Source organism: Onychostoma macrolepis, chromosome 13, assembly GCF_012432095.1.
Source record: "Onychostoma macrolepis isolate SWU-2019 chromosome 13, ASM1243209v1, whole genome shotgun sequence".
Taxonomy (NCBI): domain Eukaryota; kingdom Metazoa; phylum Chordata; class Actinopteri; order Cypriniformes; family Cyprinidae; genus Onychostoma; species Onychostoma macrolepis.
In genome coordinates, this window is record NC_081167.1 from 21,943,908 (window position 1) to 21,969,797 (window position 25,890).

The 25,890-nt window shown below is 36.3% G+C and overlaps 1 protein-coding gene across 2 annotated transcripts in view; it reads left to right on the forward strand.

Moving 5' to 3' along the window:
- tasp1 (taspase, threonine aspartase, 1) overlaps window positions 1-17,728 on the forward strand; it is a 35,205-nt gene extending 17,477 nt beyond the window's left edge. The window contains exons 9-14 of one of the 2 annotated variants that reach the window (XM_058795079.1): window positions 3,534-3,707; window positions 5,646-5,724; window positions 9,429-9,539; window positions 11,708-11,815; window positions 12,936-13,009; window positions 16,708-17,728. In XM_058795079.1, the coding sequence (XP_058651062.1) occupies window positions 3,534-3,707; window positions 5,646-5,724; window positions 9,429-9,539; window positions 11,708-11,815; window positions 12,936-13,009; window positions 16,708-16,800 (639 nt within the window). In that variant the 3' untranslated portion in view covers window positions 16,801-17,728. The remainder of the gene's footprint in view (window positions 1-3,533; window positions 3,708-5,645; window positions 5,725-9,428; window positions 9,540-11,707; window positions 11,816-12,935; window positions 13,010-16,707) is intronic. The other variant, XM_058795080.1, reaches the window with a different exon arrangement.
- The last annotated feature ends 8,162 nt before the right edge of the window (window positions 17,729-25,890 follow it).

Genomic DNA, 25,890 nt, shown 5'->3' on the forward strand with positions numbered 1-25,890 from the left:
CCTAAGCGCACAGCTAAAATAACGAAGGAGTGGCTTCACAACAACTCCGTGACTGTTCTTGAATGGCCCAGCCAGAGCCCTGACTTAAACCCAATTGAGCATCTCTGGAGAGACCTAAAAATGGCTGTCCACCAACGTTAACCATCCAACCTGACAGAACTGGAGAGGATCTGCAAGGAGGAATGGCAGAGGATCCCCAAATCCAGGTGTGAAAAACTTGTTGCATCTTTCCCAAAAAGACTCATGGCTGTATTAGATCAAAAGGGTGCTTCTACTAAATACTGAGCAAAGGGTCTGAATACTTAGGACCATGTGATATTTCAGTTTTTCTTTTTTAATAAATCTGCAAAAATGTCAACAATTCTGTGTTTTTCTGTCAATATGGGGTGCTGTGTGTACATTAATGAGAAAAAAAAAAAAAGAACTTAAATGATTTTAGCAAATGGCTGCAATATAATAAAGAGTGAAATATTTAAGGGGGTCTGAATACTTTCCGTACCCACTGTATGTGTGTGTGTATGTATATATATATATATATATATATATTAATATATTAGGGGTGTAACGATACACGTATTTGTATTGAACCGTTCGGTACGAGGCTTTTGTTTCGGTACTCATTACAAACCGAACGATTCGTTGGACTAATCCCATTACATTTGGAAAATAAAAGGGCTTACAGTGTGTGAAATATAATGTTCTCTGTGCCACTGCGCTTAACAAGACAGCCCAAATGACGTAACAGGCAACGTGCTGTCTGCCCTGTGATAAACTCCCCTTGCAGGGGTGCATCGAAAGACAATAGCTAGAGATATTGTCAAAAACACAAATTATTGGCAATATTAAGAGGATTTGGCATTTCCAATTAATGATGGCCTGTTACATTCTTATTTTTATTAGGCCTATTATTATTATTATGAAGTTACTTTTATTATTAAATTAAAATTACAATTAATTTGCCCTGTAATAATTACCACATAACTGACGCGCTGTGAGGATAATAAAAGATTAGGCTATTTACTCCTCGATTTAAAATATTTTTAAAAAAGGTCTTTTAAAACAGGTCTGTTATACAATGAATTATAGGCCTTTAATTAAAATATTAACACTACAGTCATCAATAAAATAAAAAGCTGTAATGATTCGAAAATTTAATTTTTGAGTGAACTTTAAGTATAATAACCCTGCATGGACCATTAATATCTTATTTTAAAGAAGAGGTTTTGGTGATTGCGGCCTCACAGGAGTTTTAAGACAATCATCGATGTGACTTGAGTTGAGACCATGGTGCTTCAGCACCACCTCCACCCTGCCGCCCGATCTCCTGCGCCCACATCTTGAAGTTATTTCACCGAATTATTTCCTGTAATGTGCTTGAACATGTTAGCATCTCTCCTACTTTTTTGGTAAAATTTCAAGGAAGCAATTTGACAGGTACACATGGAATGCAGGTGTTGAGGGAAAATGTGTTCCAGTGCAGATCCGTCCATGATGTGACGCTTGTGTGGTCCCGATGAGAAAGCGAAACGTGGGTCACTCTAGGGTCATTAGTTGCAAATTACAGTGTCTGAAAATGTGGGCGAAAATGTTATTCGACAGGAAAGACAAATAAGTCGAGGTCTAACTTGGTTTGGTGTATGCGGTATTCATGTTCGGTGATCGAACCTTGTACGGTTTGTTTTAAAGATAGCATCGGTTTGAAGTAAGTGATTGCTGTTGGCTCTGTCTGCATGAATGATCTGTGCCTCTGTGATGCCACATGGTCTTTCTTCTTTCAGTTCAGTTCAGTAAAGACTTTTCTCCAGAGCTATGCATTAAATGGTCATTAAGATAACAACACATCCCCCAGTCTCCTCTCAAGTGGCCTGTGGTTTGTTTGATTTTATAAGTGCCATATTTATTGTTTTACTGGGGATGAAATGCATTTGTATCGCATGGATTGCCTGGGGTCTATGGGTTCTCACTCATTTTTAACGCATTTAAAGTGCTTTGCAGAACTAAGATGTAATTTCTGTTATGTGGGTGGGTGCACTCGTGCTTTGTAGAAACATAACTTTAGCATTGAAGGTTTTCCCACAGTTTTGGGAAACTTGGGAATATTAGGGAATCTTAGAATTTTGTGTTTTATGTCTTGCCTGGAGTTCTTGAGCGTTGTTTAGATTTATAGAAGTTCACACGATGAGAGCTTTTGAGAAGAAAAGTAATTACTGGATTTGCAGAAGTTTGCAAGGTTCATGGCAAGGTTTATGTCTTAGAATAGTTTTGCAAAAACCACAAATGGCCAGGCATAAACTTGGGGTGAAAGGCAAGGTGCTTAAAAAACATTTGGGGGTTAACTAAATCTATTCAGGGCAAATGCCCCGGAAACCCAGCCCTAGTGCCGCCCATGTTTTCAGACTTGGAAATGTCATGGAATTTAGTGCCTTAAGTCTTAATATCTACTGTCAATACTTAGTATTGTTAAAAATGATTTTAAATAATGGCATGACATGAAAATCTGCCTGAAATGTCTTTATGAAATGGAGATAAAAAATCCAGTAATTGTGAGCAACTGGGAATTCATTGGTCCAAAAGTATGGATAGTCTGATCGTTTATTTTTTTTTGTTTTACAGAAAAAAATGACAAAGGTGGAAACATTTCAACTTCTCTCGAGCCAGTTGAAGATTTTTACCAACTTGCTTTCATGACGCATCAAAATAGAGACAAAGCAGAATCATTTTTTAAGACATAAAGGTTATATAAACAGCTACCCATAAAAGAGAGGAAAATTGATGCTCCCCTTTGGAAAGGTCTGTGAGCAGATGTTGTACTGGAGTTGATTTTGTCAGATTTATTGCTGATGGTGAGATCAATAATAATAACGTTCTGTTTTTGTCTGTTCTCTCATGTTTTAGAAAGTTGTTGCACATAATAATCAGCCCAGTAATGACACGCTGTTCATGAGAAGATGGAATAATAAATTATAAGTCATCCTGTCCCCTTCCGCAGTTTCTCAAGAACGGCCAATTTGTCAAACAGTTCTACGAGTCTTTCAGTCCACATCAACGCTCTTTCCAAAGTACACAGCAATCAGCAAATGAAAACAGTCCTTTAAAAATGACCACTTTACTCATTATAAATGAGAGCACAAGGATCATTTTTCAGATGCTGATATGTAATTGGACTTTATTTGCTCAAGTTAGATAGCGACATGTATTACAGTTCACAGGTTTGTCAGAAAGTTCAAGTTTGGTTATGGTAGCCAGCTGGGTCTAAAAGCCAACTTCATAGACAAGAAAAAGCAATGTTCAATGTGTTTCAGTCTAGTATTATTCTGGGCTTGGGAAATGTGCCTTTTTTGCTGTTGCCAGTAACCACAGCCTCTTTGTTCCTATTTTTTGGCCCACGGTTTAGCATGAAGATACATTGACACTTACATTTATTTTTGATTTCACTGTATAAATGATCTCAGGATGTTAGACTGCAGAAAAGTGCTGGTTAATTTCTATGTGCGCGATAGGAAATTCTAATCGAATGGCTATTTTGTGCTCAGGAGAATGATTTTGGCTGCTTGGAGCCAGTAGGAGACATCATGGTGGAAGGTGAGGAGAATAACTCGGCCCGTCTGGACACGGTTGGTGCGGTCGTGGTGGATCGGGAAGGGAATGTGGCGGCTGCGGTTTCCAGCGGAGGCCTGGCCATGAAACACCCGGGTCGGGTGGGACAGGTGACCTTTGATTTGCTCCTAAGTCTGAGCATATTCTATTTAATCATGCTATACATTAAATAAATAAGCATGTCAGTGATGATGTAGTGATTGAGGAAAAAAACTGTTACTAGTAATAATTCATATTTATTAATATTACTATAATGTTATAATTGTAATTACCATTAATAATATTCATTGGTATTATAGCATACTTTGATTTTCATAATTAAAGGAACACTCCACTTTTTTTGGAAATAGGCTCATTCTCCAACTCCCCCAGAGTTAATAAGTTGAGTTTTACCGTTTCTGAATCCATTCAGCCGATCTCCGGGTCTGGAGATAGCACTTTTAGCATAGCTTAGCATAGATTATTGAATCCGATTAGACCAGTAGCATCGAGTTCAAAAATGACCAAAGAGTTTCGATATTTGTCCTATTTAAATCTTGACTCTTCTGCAGTTATATCGTGTACTAAGACCGGCGGAAAATGAAAAGTTGCGATTTTTATTTATTTATTTTTTTTCCCTAGGCTGATATGATTAAGAACTATACTCTCATTCCGGTGTAATAATCAAGGAACTTTGCTGCCGTGCCATGGCGCAGCAGGTGCAGTGATACGCAGCGCCAGAAAGTAGTCCCCAGCCAGGTACCTGGTTATAATATAGCTGGGGACTACTTTCAGGCGCTACGTAATATCACTGGGCCATGGTACGGCAGCAAAGTACCCTGATTATTACGCCGGAATGAGAGTATAGTTCCTAGCCAAATCGGCCTAGAAAATCGCAACTTTTCATTTTCTGCCAGTCTTAGTACACGATATAACTACAGAAGAGTCAAGTTTTAAATAGGACAAATATCGAAACTCTTTGGTCATTTTTGAACGTGATGCTACTGGTCTAATCGGATTCAATGATCTATGCTAAGCTATGCTAAAAGTGCTATCGCCAGACCCGGAGATCGGCTGAATGGATTCCAAAACGGTAAAACTCAACTTATTAACTCTGGGGGAGTTGGAGAATGAGCCTATTTCCAAAAAAAGTGGATTGTTCCTTTTAAGGCATATTCACACTGAGCAAAAAAGTTTAGCACAACAAATTTTTTAATTAACAATGGATTATTACACTACTGTTCAAAGGTTGGGGTCTGTAAGATTTTTTGTAAATTTTTGAGAGATCTTTATGCTCAAGGTTGCATTTATTTGATCGAACATATAGTGAAAATCTTAGTAATTACTAATAATTATTAATGTAAACTGTGAAATTGTAAAATATTATTACAATTTAAAATAACTTTTATATTCTGATATGCTGATTGGGTGCTCAAGAAACATTTCTTATTATTATCAGTGTTAAAAACAGTTGTGCTGCTTAATAGTTTGGTGGAATAATACCTCTTTTTTTTTTTTTTAAGGATTCTTTGAGGAATAGAAAGTTCAAAAGAACTGCATTTATTTTAAATAGTTTTTGTAACCATGTACAAATCTTTACTGCAACCTTTGATTAATTTAGTGCATCTTTGCTGGATAAAAGTATTGATTTCTTAAAAAAAAAAAATCTTACCCCAGACTTTTAAACGCTTTAGAACACTTTAGAATAGGGAACACATATTCACTCTTAACTAAAAGTTTTCCCTGAACAAACTCCTAATTTGCTGCTTATTAATAGTTCGTAAAATAATTAAGGTTAAGGATGGGGTAGGATTACGGGATCTAAAATCTGGTAATGTGCAGGATAAGGCATTAATATGTGCTTTTTAAGTACTAAGTAAACAGCCAATATTCTAGTAATATGCATGCTAATAAATCAACTAGTAAATGGTGAGAATTGGACCTTAAATAAAGTGTTAGCCAGTAAACTATGTAATAAGTGCTTTATAAATGGGTTAGATGCATAATCATAAATGTTTTTTATTTGCTGCAGCAGAGATACTCTTATTCAACATTTTTCTGTGTCTCAGGCTGCTCACTATGGTTGTGGCTGCTGGGCTGAAAACGCCCGTGACGTCAGCCTTTACTCTACAGCTGTGAGTACCTCAGGTATCAAAAACACCGGAGTCATATTAGTGTGACATTACTGTACATTTACTGCTTTTTGACAGGTTTTGCACAGGTTCAGTCAGCCATTAATGGGTCATTGTTTAAGAAATTTGTGCACAAATTCAGTCCTGATGAAAATATCTCATTTGTAGCTTTAAACTTTTGAAATTTACCTCCTTCCTTTGGCCCTAATGTAGATGTCAATCCTTTCCTCCAATATCTTAATGCCATTAGCCAGTTGCTTAGTAGGGACATATTTCAAGAGCAAAAAAGGAGATTTTCTGCTTTACTTGTTATTCCTGCCGTGAGCGGGGCCCAAGGCCGTGCTCTTCATGTTTTAAACTAATGCTTTCTGTCACATGAATAAAACAAGATTTTCAAAAGTCAATAGGCCACAGACATGATTCACATCTCCATACAACACATGCAAGCACGCATGTCCATTGTGCCCATAGTGCATGTCTGGATTTCTTAAAGCAATCATGATATAAGACAGATTTTGTTCATGGCTAGACATGGAAGAGGATGAGACGATTGTGTTTGAATAAATAATATAGGAGGTATTCTCTTCAGGACAAGATTAAAGGGATACTCCACCCCAAAATGAAATGCATAAGATATTTTGGATGAAAACCGGGAGACAAACCTCCCGGTTTTCATCCAAAATATCTTAAATTGTGTTCTGAGGACGAATGAAGCTTTAGCTGGTTTGGAACGACATGGGGGTAAGTGATTAATGACAAAATTTTCATTTTGGGGTGGAGTATCCCTTTAAAGTAAAAATGAAATCTGTGTTTGGGTTTATACGTTGCATCAGAACACATCACTTCTTTTGATGTGTGCACAGTATATGATTTTTGGATATGAATATCCTTTTAGCAACTAATGGCAATATTTGTTCAGACATGCTTTAGCTTCTTTGCTGATTGGGCAGGATTACATTTTAAAATATATGAAAATGGATTGAAGTTGTTTTATATTGTAATAATATTTTGCATTACTGTTTTTACTATTTTTTTTAATTCGGCCTTAGTGAACATAAGAGACTTGCTTCTGTAAAAACAATCTTTCTGACCCCAAGCTTTTGAACAGTAATGTATATTCTAAATAATTATGTGTAAAATTGTATTATACCATAGCTGTCTCTTATTTTGATGGGGCAGTAAGGGATTGAATTATATGTGCACATACCTGATATGGCCATGGTGAGTGCATTACTTTAAAGTTACATGTATTAAACATTTAATTTATTCCATCTCCCCTATTCTGTGCGGTAAATTTGCACTTTGTTAACCACCACGACATGGTACAATAACTTTTTCAGCATAACTGCACCTGTAACTTTATTATAATATTTCACAAGGAACGACGTTGCTTTTAACAACCAGACACCTTGTAAAAAAGCTCTGCTTGGCTTTGAATTGTCAAACTGTAGCCTCTGTTAATATGCTTCCCCGTGCCATAATCACTTACACAACTTCCAAAGAGTGTTACACTTTGATGAAGGCCATATTTCTTTTCTTTTCCTTCATCCTTTGTCCTGCGGCACCCTTGTGTGAAAGCACCTTTGGCCTGGCCTGAGCCCTGTAGTGAACACACACCTGGCCCATTGAAGAGAGACTGGGATTCATTCAAGCTTGGCATGTTGCACAGGGGTGCAGCATGTATGACTTCCTCTGGTTAAAAGAAAAAAAGTTGGCAGTGATGTTGGTCACATACTTTTTAAGGCTTTGCTCAGTCTTTTGCTACCTAATTGTAATTGTCTTTTTTTTTGGCTTTGGGTTTCATCAACAAAACAAAAACGTAAAATAACTATATATATATATATATATATATATATATATATATATATATATATATATATATATATATAAAATAACTATATATAAAAATATTAGTAATTTTTATTTTGAATAGCATTTATTTTTAGGACTAAAGCACTTTTTTTGGTATTTAACATTAATCTTAATGGCAGTTATCCAATTTTTCAAATAGTTTTTTGATTTTGATGGGAAATATTACACACATGTTCTTGATAGGTTTCGTGAGATACACACTATTGCTCGATTCAGCAGGTCTGAAATATTACGAGTGCTGTTTTACATGTGTGCTCCCTGTTGACATTTTTACTTTATAATCACACAAACTCGTGCAAGAGGCACGAAACTCACATTGTGTTTTGTGCCTCTTTTGTTTTTGATCATCCGCCATTCCAAAAACAAAAGCAGAATCACACATTTTATCACCTTCTCCCCCCATGGCCATTTCAGCATGCATTTCTCTTTCATCCTCCTCAAAATTGAAAACGCATGGTGGTGAGGACAGGCCGTTCGAGTGTGCGCTCCAGCGGTGCACCTGCTTTTCATTTCCCAACTTAAAAGGCGTTCCTATCAAAAGGAGGAGAAAAACAATCATTCTGGCTTCAAACTGACACAAAGAGCTCACTTTCTCTCAGGTCAACCCTGTTAGTCTCTGCAGCGCTCACTGCGGTTTTGCTGAGGGCGAAAGGCGAGTCGGTGTTGATCCCTTTCGCTACGTTTGCCCGTTTCATGCCATCTCTGGTTTGTTGTGTTTTATTTACTTTCCACTGGAAATTGAGTTTGCACTATCATGGCGCTGTTTGCTTGTTAAATTAACTGTTAACTTGTGGTATTGTTGCCAGTAACGTCCATTTCTCCAGAGAGAACACGAGGGTTTACGGTAACTTGAAAATAGTGAGCCAACGGTGGAGCCCAGTCGTTTGTTCGTTCTTTTGTTAAAACAACAAAAAAAGAAGAACAGAAAAGAAATTAGCATCTAATTGTCATGGCAACAAACCCCGCACATAGTTTTGTTGTAGTTACCTGATATTTTATGAGACCGCGTTTGTGTTTACAGAAACAACACGGCTATTTTCTTAAGGCTTTATGGTTTCTTAGGCTTGTGCGGTTGCCAGACGTTTGTGTTCAAGGCATTTCTTTACACTCCCTCCCTTTTGAAAACTGGATGCTGTACACATTGGCCTTTGAAAGGCAAATGACTGTGACAACCTTTAGTGTTTTGACAGTGAGATTAACTGTTTTTATACATTCTTTTAACTTGGCTCCTGTGGGGACACCTCACCTGTCAAACCGTTGGATTTGATGCAGGATAGATAGATATAGATATATATAGATCGATATATAGATCGATATATAGATATATAGATAGATATATAGATATATAGATATAGATAGATAGATAGATAGATTATAGATAGATAGATATAGATATAGATTTCAAGATGATTCATAAACTCAACCTGTTTTTCATCAGTCTGACAAATCTATTTACTATATATGCCATTTAAATTTATACAATACCATTGAAAGGTTTGGAGTTAGTAAGACTTTTTTTTTTTTTTTTTAAAGAAATTAATACTTTTATTCAGCAATGCATTAAATTGATCAAAAGTGACAGTAGAGACAGTGGAAGATCAATCTTAATTTCATATGCAAATGCAGAAACAGCTCTTGCCATTTAATATGCAAATACACGTCAGTTGCAATTCAGTATGACAGTAACATTTTCTGAAGTGCCATAAATGCAAAACAAGCAGAGTGACGCAAACAGTGAAACATCTCAGTGCTTTTGGCCAAATAAATCAGATTATGCAATGTGTTGTTTTTGGTCAAATAACAATAAATACTGATTATTAAACATGGGTCTTGTCTGTACTATTGCAGGCTCTGGAGAGCATCTGATTCGCACCATGTTGGCCAGAGAGTGCTCTACTGCCATGCAGGCTGAAAACGCACACCAGGCCCTACTGGAGGCTATGCAAAACAAATTCATCAGTGAGTGACTCTCAGAGACTCTCTTTCCCTCCCTGTCACTCTCTTTTCATGTTTCTCTCTCTCTCTTTCAGCAAGCTAGTGTCACTTCACCACAGTATGTGTGAGTAAGAGCAGCTCCGAGCTGAAACTGAACAACAAAATCATTAACAACTTGCTTGACTGGAAATGAACACTACAAAAATTCAGCAGCCACAATGTTTTTTCTATTTGTTTGGATTTGGGGATCAATAACATTCTTTTGAATGGGCTCCACAAGTTTTTGGTTAAATCATATTTCTCTGGCCACAGTTATTTTCAGTTGCCATAAATACTCTGTTGACAGGGCATTTGAAGATGTCGCTTGCTTTCATGTTCCGAAGCTTTGCTCATTTGGTTCCCTTTCTGGGCTTGTGAAATCGGGTGACCACTTGGATTTCTTATTGAATGTAGCACACAAAATACATGTGGGAATATTTGCTGGTTTTGGCCTGTGACCTTTATAGTTTTGTTGCACGGAAATCCACAACTGCGGGAGATGCATAAATCTACATAAATATCCAAAACAGAATGGTGGAATATTTTATTATAATTAAGGAGTTAATTCATGAGAAAATAAGAAAGTATTATGTACTATCTGCACTGTTGCAAACAGGTCTTGGATGGATCGTGCACCATGTAGTAACTAAATACGATGCGATGAGATTCCAGTGACAAGAAATTCTTTGTCAGTTGCCACATGGTGACGATTCATAAGTCATAGCCAATCAGAAGTTTGCGTGGGCGGAGTCTCTCTCTGCAAGTGCATTTCTGTCTCACACTTGCAGCAAAATGGATGTTAATAATTAAATTAATAAAATTTAAAACGTTTTAACATTATTCAGAATACCTAGTGACTGATAAAATCTTTGTTTCACAGTTCTTGTTTCCTTTTAGTTTTTAATTTTTTTTAAATCTATTTATATTTAAATATCTAATATAAATTGTCCTTTGTCGCTATAGTCGGCTATTAAAGTCACTCAAAATTATATTTGAACTCTAACTTAAATATTGTGCACAGACGTACATGAGGTTATCATTAAACTGTCAGCTGCAAGTTCACAGAAATAGAAACCAGTCCAAAAATAGAATCTGTTGATGATCAACATGTATTGCTGTCTCTGATTAATATGAAAAGATGCCTTTTATTGCGTGTTGTCGTGTTGCATTGTGTCTGTTTTGGACAAGGTGTTCATTTTGAGAAAATGGTCTGATGGCTATGCATTATCACTTTTTTTAACCGTACAATTAAATAAGTGGACCTGAAATATTGATCTAATTTGAAATTATTTTATTTTATGAGAAGGAGACTGTGGAGTGCCTATTTGACTGCAGGATGCTGTGACTAACCAATCAGAATCAAGTGTTTCTGAAAGCTGTGTAATAAATTTGATTAAACTGTTGGGATGAAATAGAAGAAAAGAATAAAAGGCTTTTTAATGGAATGTTGGATAAAGATCTATTTGAAAATGTCTTTTGAAGTGTGGTGTTAAGATCTGTGTGAAGGCCATCCAGGTTTTCATTGAAGGGTTTTAATTGAGAGCTGTGTTCTGTGTAAACAAGCTGAACACAACATGATGTGCAAAATCAATAAACCGAGCACCTATATGAGGTGAAATTTAAACTCTTCCCTCCTGTGGATTGATGTTATGCTTGAGTGCTTCAGACCTAGGCTGCGTCCAGCACTCCTTTGGTTTTGAGATGTAATCATTTGAATGGGCTCGAAGCCCGTTTTGCAGCTCAAAACCTTTTTTGTTTTTTCCTCTTTTGAAAAGTATGCATTTCTCAACAGAGTCCCTTTATCAGAGCTCCGTGAGGGGTTACAGAAATAACTCATTCCATCATTAACCTATTAAAGAGCGAAAAGTGGCTCTGTTCCCAATTTTTCTCATTTGGTTAATAAAACAAAAGCTTTGGAAAGAATAATTGTTTTCAGTCGTTTAGGTTGGCAGGGGAAAGTACGGAAATGTACGGCTTTTCCGCTCATTTCATTAACTTCTCAGAACAGAGCATAACTAATAAATCATTGACCGAATCGCTGGATTTTCTTAGATGCCTCCAACGTGCTTTCATTTCTACTTCACATCTAAATAGACTGATTGTAGTGGAAAGAAGGTCATGGTTGAAATGCAGTTGGCTTGTTTGTGTTTAAGGTTCGCCGTTCCTGGCTGGCGAGGACTGTGTTCTGGGTGGGGTGATCGTTCTGAGGTGCTGCACATGTGGAGAAGCCCAGCGCTCTGAAGACATCCAGGCTCTGCTGGGTACGTGCTGCTCTGTCCTGCCTCAGGTTTAATCCAATACACCTCACGTCTAGATAATTTTGTGTTCATCAAAGCAGAATGGAACAGAATGCAGGGATCTCGCATTAAAATTTAAATAATTATAATTCTAATAAAGAATAAGAATATAAAGTGAAATTTTTTTCCCAGTCATTTTATTCACTTTACTGATATAAAATTAGTAATTTTTTTTTTTTTTCCCCTTCTCTTATGCTGCATTTATTTGATCAAAAGTATGGTAAAAAAGAAATATTGTAAAATGTGATTACAGTTTAAATGTTTTCATTAAGAAAAAAAAAAAAAAGAATATATATATATATGATCCTTTAGAAATCATCTTAATATGCTGATTTGAAACGTTTCCTATGTCAAAAACATTTCTTATGTCCATGTCAAAAAACGGTTCTGTTTAGTGTGTTTTCAGGATTCTTTGATGAATAATTTAAGTCTTTACTGTCACTTTTGATCAATTTAATGCATCCTTGCTGAATAACAGTATTAATTTCTTTTAAAAAACACCTTAAAGACCTTACGTTTTACAACAGTATTAATTAAATTTTTTTTAAATTAAAATGTAATATTTAGAGGTTTGTTTTTATAACATCAGGACAAAAATGCAGTTACGGAAGATTTTTTTAAGGAACATCTGGGTCACTGAAGATTCCCTGAAAGCCATTCATAATGTTGCCCCAATTCTTTCTTCTGATGCCTCCCTCACATTCTTGTCTAAAGATGCTGACTGTTTTTCCAGGCGTCTTTGTTTAAACATTCAGGAATAAACATGGCAGCTCCCTGCATTCACAAATAGCAGAATAAACAGGTCTCAAAGTGTGGTCTGGCCTCAGAGAATAAAGGCATTGTTATGATTATGGCCGATACTCAATGGAAGAACACATTTGAGACAGATATGAAATGTACTTTTCAATATCAGTCTTTGTCTGTTGTGTTGATCAACTGTTCAGTCTTGACTTCAATTTGCAGGCCAACTCAGAAGTCTAATGCACCACGGGATTCCTTTTGATTTTTAGAATAGTGGTTTTCCAGATACGAGTATATAAATGATGCAAGGATAGTATTCCATTAGTTTCTCTTTTATTCACAGTGGAATTTCTATGGAGCCATACTACAGAGAGCATGTGTGTGGGATACATGTCTGCCCAGGACAGTAAAGCCAGGGTAAGAATTCCTACATCAGAACTCTTCATCACTACACTATTGACAATGGACTTTTTTTTGTGAGCACACCTTTAGGGTAAAGGGTTTGTTCATGTGTGAGCAATAATAATAGCAATGCTTTTCTTTTACAGTCATCACTTTTATTGTTTGTTATTATTACTACTCAAAATTATTATTGAAGTATTACAAAACTCCAATTGGCTTACCACTGGCTGTTGATTTAAAAAAAAAAAATCTTATGCACAAGAAGTGGGCAGTGGAAGAACACAGCAAATGCCCACTAATATACTTTTTATACTTTTAGTATACTCAGTCCAGTCGTTTCTGATATATAATGGGTAGCAGTTTCTTTCGAAAATGAAGCTGTTCAGAATGAACAGTGCTGCTGGATGGTGACGGGTCTGTCTTCTGATGACTCCTTACAGCAGAAAGACACCAACTCAATCCTGTACCATTCCAGAAACATTCCTTTCATTCCTGCATGCATTGTGCTGCTGTGTATGTGCGTGTGTCTGATGAGATGAAAGCCCAGATCTGACTGGCAGCTCAGCGAGATAGAACACAGTCCGTAGCTCTTGGAGTGTGTGCCGTTTTAACCGTTTCTATTCACGCTAGTAGCTCAGAGCGCGTCTGGAAGTGTGCAGTGACCCGTTTTAGAATAGCCTTTTGTTGGGTTTGTGTTCTGAACAGGGGCTCTAGTCAGTTCTTGCAGGAGCGAGTGTATGCTTTATCCGGTCTATTGTCAGCGCAGGCTGGCTGGAAGCAGAGGTTCTCTGTTGCTTCAAGCTCTTTGGCTTTCATGCCTGGCATTGATGAATCTCTTACACTAGCAAGCCTATTTAGCTCCAGAACTTCTAAACCTGTTCTGTTTGTATATCTGTTAGCATTATTGGGTCATTAATTTAATTAAATTTTTAATACTTAAATTTAAAAAATGCAGTCTAATTGTAAGATGTCCATCTGATCCAAGACTTTCAGTCAAGTTAAACTTTGCACAGCATAAAATTATTGCTTTGTATACAGGATATTTGTAGCCATGAAACTGTGTACACTTAGGACACGGATGAGCCTCTGTGTTTGGTGCACTGACAAACATGTTATCCAATAGATAGCCTGGAATGTAGATTACATGTGTTTTTTTTCTACTAGAGCAATGGGATGGCAAGATTTCAAACCTTCCAGCTCAATTCTCAAATCCGCACGGATCATTGCTGTTGGAGAGCAACTAGTTTTCTCATGTCCTCTGCTTCCCGCTCTGGTTGTTGACTAATCGTTGTCACTGTTCGCTTTTCTATTTTTCCACTTAGCCTCTCGAAACGAGGGATTGGACATTGTGGTTGAGAGCGAAATAGTATGCGAAAACCACAGCTGAAACATGGTCATTGTCATAGATCTGTTTTTGCACTGCGGCCCCACTTCTGGTTTGATCCTTCTGGTTTTCAGCTCTTTAACACATCATACACGCTTTATTTTTTACATGGCAATTAAGAAAGAATTTTAATGGCATATTTTTGGTCTCCCAAACAAAGCCGTTTTCTGATTATATCCAACTCTTTAAATTTTTGGCTGAATCTTGATGTCCATCTCAGTCAGTGAATCTCTGGTTTGCCACACAGAATTGCGTCTAATCTCCAGGTTGCGTTAAGACTTCGTAATTATTTCCAGCAGCGGTAATCCCAACCACATGTGAATCATTCCAGATAAAACACCATCGAGTAGATTGAACCGTGTTCAAATTTAAAACACTGTTGTCATTTATAAGAAGAATCAGTCCGATTTAGGATTGGTGATTAGAGGTGAATTTACATTTCCTTTTTCAAGGTATGTTAAACTGGCAATACAATAAATCCACTGTCACCTTTTATGTAGCATGAACTCCATTTTAGCATGAACTCCATTTATGTAGCAGGATTTCCATTTTATTTTTTATTCATTTAATTTTTTGAATTTGTATTACTTTAAGCCACTGTGAATTATTTCAATTTTTATTTTATGTATAATATTATTTATTTTGATTTTGAACTCTCATTACTTTTTTTAAACCACTGCAAATTATGTTTAGACTGCTAAAAAAAATTCCTGTAGACTTCTATTGGAGGGGAGACCTGAACCATATAGTTGAGGACCACAATATCATGGAGACTTGGACCAATAAGCAACCACCCAAAGCACCCTGGTATCCACATAGTATAGTGCTAAAAACCACTCAGAACATATGTGACCCTGGACGACAAAACCAGTCTTGTGTACATTTTCGAAATTGAGATTTATACATCATCTGAAAGCTGAATAAATAAGCTTTCCATTGATGTATGGTTTGTTAGGATCGGATTTGGCTGAGATGCAACTATTTGAAAATCTGAGGGTGCAAAAAAAATCAAGATTTTTAATCAAGAACTTTAAAGTCGCCTTTAAAGTTGTCCAAATGAAGTTCTTAGCAATGCATATTACTAATCAAATATTAAGTTTTGATGCATTTACGATAAGAAATTTACAAAATATCTTCATGGAACATGAGGTTTACTTAATATGCTAATGATTTTTGGCATAAAAGAAAAATCAATAATTTTGACCCGTACAATGTATTTTTGGCTAATGCTACAAATATACCTCAGCGACTTAAGACTGGTTTTGTGGTCCAGGGTCACATATTAGCAACTCCCTGTCACAACAAGAGTTGCCATCTACTTAAGAGGCATTCTAGAGGAATACATGAATGTTTTGAGCTTTCAGAATGTGGGTGCATCAAATAAATTTATTTCACAAAAAATTTTAAAGAATGCTGATGCAAAAACCACAGAACTCTAAAGTCCAGTATAATGGGGCCATGTAATTATGCAATGTAATCAGCATGTATAAAGGGAAAAAGTTACACTTTGTTTTAAGGTGTCCATGTTATAGTGTAATTATACATTTAAGTACTGAGTAATATTAATTAATTACATGTACTTACTATATGGTTAGGATTAGGGTTACTTGCATGTAATTATGCATAATTTATTGTTATTATAAAAGTAAGTACAAGTAATGTGTAACGTGTAAATTCTGCATTATACTTTAAATTCCATTTTTATTACTGGATTCCATGGTGTCTGTGTTTTCCACATTGCAGAAGTCATTGAACCCTATATTTTATTTATGTCATACTTTTATATTTACCTTTATTTGAAAAAAAACAATTTTCTGACGGATTGCTTATGTCTTTTCACAGAGAAGATTTTTGCTTGTGTTTGTGTGGTGTTCTATTATTTATTTGATTTAGTTTCCTAACTTGCCAGTAATCCGCCTGAGCCTGTGCTGGGAAGTCACGCAGAGTGTGGGAGTGAAATATGGATCACTACGATAACTGACACAGACCGATGTGCCGAGAGAGGTCACAGTTTTCCACTGACTTTTACCGTATGCGTGTCCTCCCGTAATGGACCAGTGTTAGCGACAGGTGGCCTGGAGCACTCTGGGATGATACCAGCGCTTTCATTCTCCTCACACATGGGCAGGGAGTTGTCTGCTTCTGGCTCCCTGAGGGCTGCTTATCGTAGCCTGTCAGAGAACACGACCAGGGCGCGTGTCAGAGGCGGGCGGCAGCTGCCTTTGATTGCAAAGAGGACACCTCACTCCCACCATCCAACAGCTGTGTGCTTTCCCGCCACACTCATTCTTGACCCTGTAAACACTCTGTTTCTCTCTCTGTTTGCCAGACTCACATATCCAGACTTCCTCCAGGGGCGGTGGCCGGACAGTCACTGGCAATCGAAGGTGGAGTTTGTCGACTTGGGACCGTGAGTGACTGAAGCGGTGTGAAATCATCCTCTATTTCTGCAGCAATATGCCAGCGCCGGAGTCTTTTTAGCAAGAGCTTGATGTGTGTCATTGTAGGACACAATCAGAAAGGGACAAAAAGTTTGCAATATGTCTTTTCTTCCATCTTTTTCTTTCTTGCACAGATATAAACACATTTATTCACAATGATTCCCAATATTATTTATTTAGTCTTTTATAAAAACCTACCATACTACTTTTGCTCTCCGTTCATAGGCATAGCATAGACAGTGTCATCTGTTTTACTGTCACTTGAGAGGGGTTGGGGGGCAGGGTTAGCAGGGTAATTTGCCTAAGGCGTCTGCTAAGAAAAGGACATGCCAAGTGCACTTCGGGACTAGTGTACTGCTCTGGTTTTAGTGGGCTTCCAGGAAACTCAGCTTCTAGTATGTGCTGGATAAGACTTGATGCTCCATTTCTATTCCTCTTTGAAACAATATGCACCGTCCTTATCATTGTAAATAAGCTAAGGTTTGTTGAAACAGGGTGGCCATTGATGTAAACGGCTTATTGGATTTTTGCTTACTTGACGTTTAATATTACTTTTACTATTATGTTTTTATATATAGCCAAGATGCTTGTTTTGTGCAGAAGTTTAGTTTAGGGACTTATAAAAAAAGGTCTGAGTGTAGATTTCTGACACGTGTGCTTGACGTGAGTCTAGTTGAGTTGCAAATGCGTACACAACGTGGCATACAGGATAAAATCCTTTTGGAATTTTTTTTGAAGAATTGCCTTTTCATTTGACTTTTTAAAGCTATGTATAGCAGTTCAGTTGGATGAATAGTTCACCCAAGAATGAGATTTTGTCATTTACTCACTCTCATGCCATTCCAAACTGTATCCTGGCCATTCTTTTCCATATAGGAAGTTTTAAAACAATTAAAAAGAACCAAAGTATCATTCAAAAAAAAAAAAAAAAGGTAGATATGACTTGTGCTGTTCTGAGTCTTTAGAACGCTTATTGAACTTGTGTACGTCACGTGATACTTTGGTGCTTTTATGTCCATTTTATAGCTTAAAAGATTCAGTCCCCATTTGTTAACATCGCATGAAAAAGAGTGATCATTCCTTTCTTCTTTTGTTTTTCATGCAAAAAGGTTGTGCAGATTGGAATGACGTGAGGTTGAGTAATTTTTAGGTGAACTATACCTTTAAAGAGTGGGACTATTCTCAAATCTAATGATATGCACTGTTGAAAATAAGTTGATTTGTGGTTGTTACACTTTCACCACATTTGATGGCAGTAGGATCTCAGAAAGATCTTCTGATGAGACTAGATGCACACGCACTTTTGCCCAGCGTCTTACTAAGTGCACTACTTTGACTAACTGCACTGCTCATGAGTGTACTAAGAATATGGCGCATGTTGCGTAATCCAAGTATGCATTTCTTTTGCGTACTGTGAGTTCACTTGACCTTGTTTGAAAGCTGCATCGTGCACTTATGTGGTTGAGCTGTATTAACAGGTGAACAGTTTTGTGTGTTTTCTAATGCCATGTGAAGTGCTCAGGAGATGAGACCCCAAAAAGCAAGCTAAAAAAAAATGACTGTTAGTCCATCTTTGAAAATGCAAAATATATTTTAGGTCTGTATTTTATAATGGCAGAATAATGAGAGGATCTCTAAAATGTATTTATAAATTACACTGATTCAAATATGTCAAAGGTTATTACATTGATGAGGGTTTTGCAGTTTAGACTCTTTATTTAGTTAAAACTCTTGCAGTACTATAAAAATGTAAGGTGTATATATATATATATATATGCTTATTTTAGTTTTAAATGATCCTGCATTTATTAATGAAATGTCTGTGAACGTTTCAAACAGCAGATTGTACTAACCTCTTGCTATTGTAATGTTCAATAAAAATGAGGAATGGTGTGCAGTTGTAGTTAAGTGCTAATTGATTTATTTATTCATTCATTCATTGACTCCCTCTTTTCTATGACCTCCTTTTACTAGAAATATTCATTTCTGTGTGCACAACTTTATGTACTAATATTTTTACAGTCTCATGAATGAGGGCTCCAGTCATATCAATGGCATAAAAAAAAAAATTTTTTTTGTATTCAAAGTAAAATAGGTCACACTATTATTGTGGCTGTCATGTGAAAACTGATTACATGTCCAGGCTTTTCTTGCAATTTCAGTAAATAAACACAAGCTTAACTGATATTTTGTGGGAGGGATAAAATCCTGTTAATATAATTGACTCTGGGGACAGCAGAGAACATAATACGGTCGTAATGTTTATGAAAACTTTCAGAAGAATCAATTACTAGATGTACATTTAAGATTCTCTTCTGGGAAAACGGGTCAAAAATATAGATGATTCATCCTGCACTACAGATTTTTGTCCAATCAAATGTTCTCTAAGATGACAATGTCCCTCCCTGTAACACCAGCTGCTGCAGAGTAGCAAATAGCAAATCACGGTCCATGACTGTGATGCAACTAAACCTGATTCGTTAGAACCTCTGTATGTCCTGCCCAAACTTCCTATTTCAATAGGAACTACATCAACACAGGTAAGAAACTGTGGTTACTTTACAATGCTCTTTAAGTGCATTAGTGGAAAATTAAAAAAAAACCAAAAAAACAACGGAATTATATTTGCATTCACACTGTTCCTGGTATTAGAAGTGGACTCAGATCTCCTTTTGTTCCACTTTCCATTACCTGTGCGACTTGGATGCTGAACCATTTGAATGCTTCCTGTGTTGGAAAGTGTCTTTTTGTTTCCTTTAGCCAAATTTATTGTCTACAGTTTGTTGTTTTATCTTTTATCTGGAGGCCTACTGTATTCACTCTTTTATTTAGTCTCCATGTCCCATGAGCCCTTGTATTCCAGACAAAAACACTACTCTATTTGTAGCATCATATTTGTTTTTGAGGCTCTAACAGACAGCAAAAGTTCTATCCTTGTCTTCCCCTTGCCTTTTCTACTCCCCACATATCTTATAATCTTAACTGTGGGCTGCCAAAGATTTACAGTCTAGAAATAAATTACACACTCGACAATAACCCAGAAGTGAAAATAGAAGCTCTCCAGAGAATCTGGAGAAACGAAATAACTGGCAAAAGTTTGTTTGATGTCAAATCGCGGATTGACGTTGTTTTTTAGTCAGTGTTTAGGTTAATAGCGCTTTCCTTTAAGATCCATAAGTAACAATCCTGTGGCTGTCCCATGTTGTCCTGAAATTTGTCCTGAGGTGTCTGTGGATTTATTGTCATCCCATTGTGTTTGTGGTTAGTGCCGCATTGACGTTAGGTTTCTTTCACCGCCTTAAAGAGTGATGATTTTTTTTCTTCTTCTTCATAGAATGGTTGACAGAGACTCACAGAGTCCTTTGTGCTGTTTCCAGTAATGACAATACTTACATTTGTTCTCTATAGAGGGCTCGGTACAACATTGACGTCTTTTACACTATTGTAGGATGACATAATTCGGCATTCTTAATAAAACTGCCTGTCAATCAAATATGCAAATGCAGATTGCGCGCATTCCCACTTGTACATGAATAACACGCGTTCCTTCAGGTCGTTATCAAACCTTACCTTCAAATACATGTAGATTTAAATACTGTTTTTATTTAGGGAGACATATATTAACACTTCTATCTAAATTGTTCATTATAATTCTATTAAAATCGCAAATGCACTATTTGACTTGATAGCATATTTACCGTAAATCGCAATAGCGCCCCTTGCTGCTACAGTGAGAACTGCGTGATGTACTTCGTGGGTAATGTATGATAGAAATCTGTATATTTGATGTGCTATTTGTTCATATTGGCATTTTTGAACGTAAAGAGCACTATTTATTATACAATTATTTATTTTATTAGAAAAATACTATATACATGAAAAGAAGTAGCCCAAACTACCCCCATTTAGTAAATTGGAGAAAATTATATGCTACATAAACCTTTTGTTATATTGCTCTTGTGGCATTGAATAAAAAAGAAATGAAAAATGCTCTCATTGGAGATGTCGATGAACAAAATAAAAACCGTTTTTGGAATGGGTGAAAACAAACTACTTGCATGTTTATGAATTGTTTTTGCATTAAATTCAGTAGTATCCAAAAGTGTTTTCTTTTTAACTCTTATTGCATATACCATTCAAGATTAATAGAATATTAATAAAGACCCAAATGTGACCCTGGACCACAAAACTAGTTATAAGGGTCAGTTTTGTTAAAAAAAATAAAAAAGAGAGATTTATACATCTGAATAAATAAGCTTTCCATTTGGTGCATGGTTTGTTGGGATAGGACAATATTTGGCTGAGATACAGTTATTTGAAAATCTGGAATTTAAAGTTGTCCAAAAAAAGTCCTTTGCAATGCATATTACTAATCAAAAATTACGTTTTGATATATATACGGTAGGAAACTTACAAAATGTCTTCATGGAACATGATCTTTAATTAATATTCTAATGATTTTTGGCATTAAAAAAATGGATAATTTTGACCCATACAATGTACTGTTGGCTATTGATACAAACTGAAAAACATTTTATATTGTGGGTGAAAAACAGACCAAGTAGCACACGTATTGTGTAAAATGTCTAATCTACACACATTTACAAATATTTTGCACATTATTTGATTTCTTTCCTGAAAAAATGAACTGGAAACAAAGCAACTGAATTTTCTTTTTTAAGGAAGGTTTAATAGATAGATTAATTTGTAAATGTAAATTGTATGGGGTCATTTTGATATATTTTGTATTGTTAATTTGATAAAAATAAGTAACGTCACGGTAGATGTCAATTACGAAAGTGTACAAAAGAAAATGTGTGCATTTTTGTTCTGTTCTTGAAGACGTCCTCCACCTGTTGCTCTTTACAGCATGAGCACAAACACATTCTAAAATAAAAGAGTTCACCTTGACCACTTAACACAAGCATATTCCTGTGTCTCTTTCCATTTCAATCCTCAAGTACAGTGGCACTTTTATGCCGTGCTCGGTGTAATGTTATTTGTGAGGTTGTGGCAGTAGGGTTACGGAGGGCCCCTTCGGCTTTGAAAAGAGATACTTGGTCTTTAAGAGGTGGCAGGGCACAGAAGTGAGTGCCCCTCGACGTTCAAGGTGTATCCAATGCCTCGTGCTCAGCGAGACCTAAAACGCAAAACAGACAGCAGTGCGAGTCGAGATCAAAGCGTGCGGTCGTGGCCCCGCTCGGCCTGCTGTCCACACATGCTGAGCTCTCCTGTCAGACGGAATCGCTGCCATGTGGCTTGTGTTTTTCTGCACACACCGACTCGCACAATAGGTAGCTACCGCTTACCGCCACCAAAAACTCTTTATTATTGCACCGTATCTGATCTGTGAGTACTGAGACAGAGTCACGTACACAGAGCCTCACAGGCTGTCTTCTCCTGCTCGTGTCACACAAGGACATTCTGTGCTGGAAATAGCAGGCAGACACCCCTTCAGTGCAGAATAGAAGTAAAGGGAACTCGGCATAACCCTTCTGTCTGACTAGTTCAGTATTTTGTCAGAGGTTGATGGTGAAAGGATGTCTTATTTCAGAGTAAACATCCACACACACACACACTGAGAATTTGCCTGTAAATTGCTAGTTAAGTACATTTATTTTTTATTTTATTTTATATTTTCAAATTTTTTGCTATTTATATAACCTTTTTAGTGCGAATAAATATATTTTAAAAAACACATTAATAAATGTTTATTTTATTACAATTTATTGATTTATGTCTGTAGATTTCAATCTTCACTTCAGTAAAACACAAAACTTTCCAGTTTTATTCTTATGTATATTCTGAAGGTTTTTAAAGAGGGGGTTGCTCATATATCATTTAATAGGTTTATGTAAAATTTTATTCCTAGAAAAAAAGAAAGAAAAAAAAAAATCCCTGAGCAAAATGTATTTTACTTTTTAGCTGTTGACAGTATTTTTTTTTTATTTAAGGAGTGATAAAATGACAGATCTAAAATCTACCCTGTGTAAAAAAAAAAAAAAAAAAAAAGTAAGCATTTTGAACTTGAATGAATGTTCAGATTATAGATATGTGCAAATTAGTGCATATTTAATTATATAATGTATAATTTGCATATTTAAACATAACATGTTAGAAACCTTATAATGCAAAATAAATAAATAAATGAGGGAAAGTAAATAGTTAATTTTACCCATTCACCTGTAATGTCTTGCCTTAATGATATGAAAATAAAACTAATAATATATTAACTTCAAAATCAACTTTTTGTCTATTCAGAGCTTTCATTTGTCATAATGTCTTTTGTATTTTCTATTTAAGCATTTTTCTCAACAAATATTGATCAAATATCTTATTAAATGTATTTATATAATGTTTACTGACCATTTACTGACAGCACAGGTGTAGATTTAAAGTTTAAATATTACCACATTTTTTTCAACAGAAAACCCAAAGCTGCAAAGTATACTTTTTCCCCCCATATTCCTATCCTGTTATCTGCAAGGCTGCACACTTGTGAGGTGAAAGACTAAGGTCACTGGCCACGGCTGAGGTCATAAGGTCATGTGTGCATTTTCAGCCGTTCTTATATGGACAAACCTCTCTCAAGGGTTAATCTGAGCCCCAGAGTCCTTTGAGGTGTTTGTCAGCTACTTGACCTGTTTGTTCAGCTGCGTGCTCCTCATTCCCGAACCCCTCCCCCAGTTTCTGTGCACCCTGTGCCAACAAGCCGTCTCTAGGTCAGGCATCGGGCCAGGTAATACGCCACTGACTGCAGCACTCTCCCTATGAGCCCAGGCATTCGCGCTAGCCCTGGCAGTCCAGGTCAGCTATTCCAGGTTCCACGCAGCACGAGCTGCCTTCTAATTAAGCCCGCCAAGCAGCCGCGGCCCTTGCGGCATTGTGGGCCAGACACTTCCTGAAATGTGCTACACCACCCATAAACTGCCAGTGCTGAGAGAAAGAGTGCAAAAGCGTATTGGATTTGCTCTAAAAACAACCTCGCTTGAAACCACCACTCTACACCTCTCACCAGAGGAGGGAGAATAACACGAGAAAAGGGTGGTCAGCTGCACTGTGGGATTTCTTTCATAAATGCCAAATAGTGGTTCTGCATCATTGCAAAATGTTTTGGGCCTGAGTGTGTTTTTTCCTTTTCTGCAATTGTAGAATGATCTAACCATTACTGTAGGCTTTCGAGCTTTAGAAATGACACAAACGCATGAAAAAAAAAAAAAATTTAATATAAAATATTTCGAAAAAATAAAATAATAAACATCAGAACAGAAACCATACTCTAAATAGAAATAATTCTTATCGTCTCTATTTGCATTTTTCCACTTTAGTGAGCTGTTAACAATTGTGACCAGTTTACAGAAAGCTAAAGACTGGTTTTCTGAAATGGATTCACTGAAGTGATTCACTTAAATGATTCAATACAAAAGAATGATTAATTTACAAATCAGATGTTTTTAATCATTTGGAATGAAAAAACAAGTTTTAAACATAATAAAAATCTGTTATAACTTAATTAATGTGCATGCTGGGAAAATGGTTCTGTAAAGTTGAGTAGATTTTATTTGATACCTTAGAAATAAGTATTTTGGGATCAGTTCTTGAGATCTATTGTAAATAATTACATAATTGCTGATAATACAGTTCAATTCATTTCTATATTTATAGCGGTTTTAATTTCTACATGCTTGAATTGAGTACAAATCTACAATTTGCATAATTTTTAAAGCAATAGCTCTGACGGCACCCATTCATTGCAGAGGATCCATTGGTGATCAAGTGATGTAATGCTTACTTTCTCCAAATTTGTTTTGATGAACAAACAAACTCATCCACATCTTGGACGGCCTGAGGATAACTATGTATTCAGCCAATTTTCATTTTTGGGTGAACTATTTCTTTAATATACTAGACTTCTTTATTAATATTATTATTTTTTATGCACTTCTTGTAGAACTTTCTTAAAGAATTTTAGGCCTTGAAGTGTTTTGTTGTTCTTTACAATTGCAAAATGATCTAGCCATTACTGTTGGACACCAAAGTCGAATATACAGCGGTAATGAGTGGTGTAATATGGTAATATCATCGTCTTTTGTCATTAAGGGTTTAAAATAACACCTAAAATTTGTAAGCTTAGTATTATGCCCCAATACTGAAACACCACCCAGTGTACAGCACCTGTGAAGTCTGTTATTATCCACAGCCATTAGGAAGTCAGAAGCAAGAGCGGAGCTGTAAATAGAAATGGTGTAACTTCTGGAAGGACATGTGGATTGTGTGTGAGAGTGAGAGATAGAGTTGGTATGGGGCAGGATCTGCCACCGCTCTAACACAGGCCTGATGTTTTAAAATAAAGCAGGCTGTTGGCTTTGATGTTGAGGGGCCTCTGAAGCAGACGGTCTGATTCAATAAAGATCACTGCTGCTTATCCTGCTCCATGCTGTAAGCTTAGCCTTCACTCCAAAGTGCTTTTATGAAGGTGAGATGGGAGAAGACCATGAGAATTCACTTAATACTAACAGCAGATGTACTTTAAACCTGCTTGATCGGTGTCTTGCTGAACGTGTCTTTTGGAGCTTGCGATGTGGTTGTGCTCAGTGTCACCCGCTGTGATCAAGTTTGACGTGTTAGGGCTTTTATGTACAATCATTTGACTTACTGTGAACATGCATCAAAAATCAACCACACCTGCCAAGCACCAAATGCAGGGAGGTTGTAGTCCCTCTTTGAATTTGGTGGTCTAGTCTAGATAATATTAAACCAAGATAATGTTATCTAGCTGGCTAACATAATTGAGCTATTGTTGGATTTGCAAAAATTACTTGAGATAATTTTGAAAGCATCAGTAAGAATGTTGAAAACTAGTGATGTCAGTGATGTTTTGCATTAGATTATAATATATACATCATTTAACATATATTTTTGCATTTTTAAAAATATTTTTCACATTTCATATTTTTTGCATATTTTATTTTTGGAAAATCTAATAAATAGTTTTATATAGAGATTTTACGCACACATATGCAAATATATATGTATATGTATATATATATTACAAAATAAACAAAACAAGA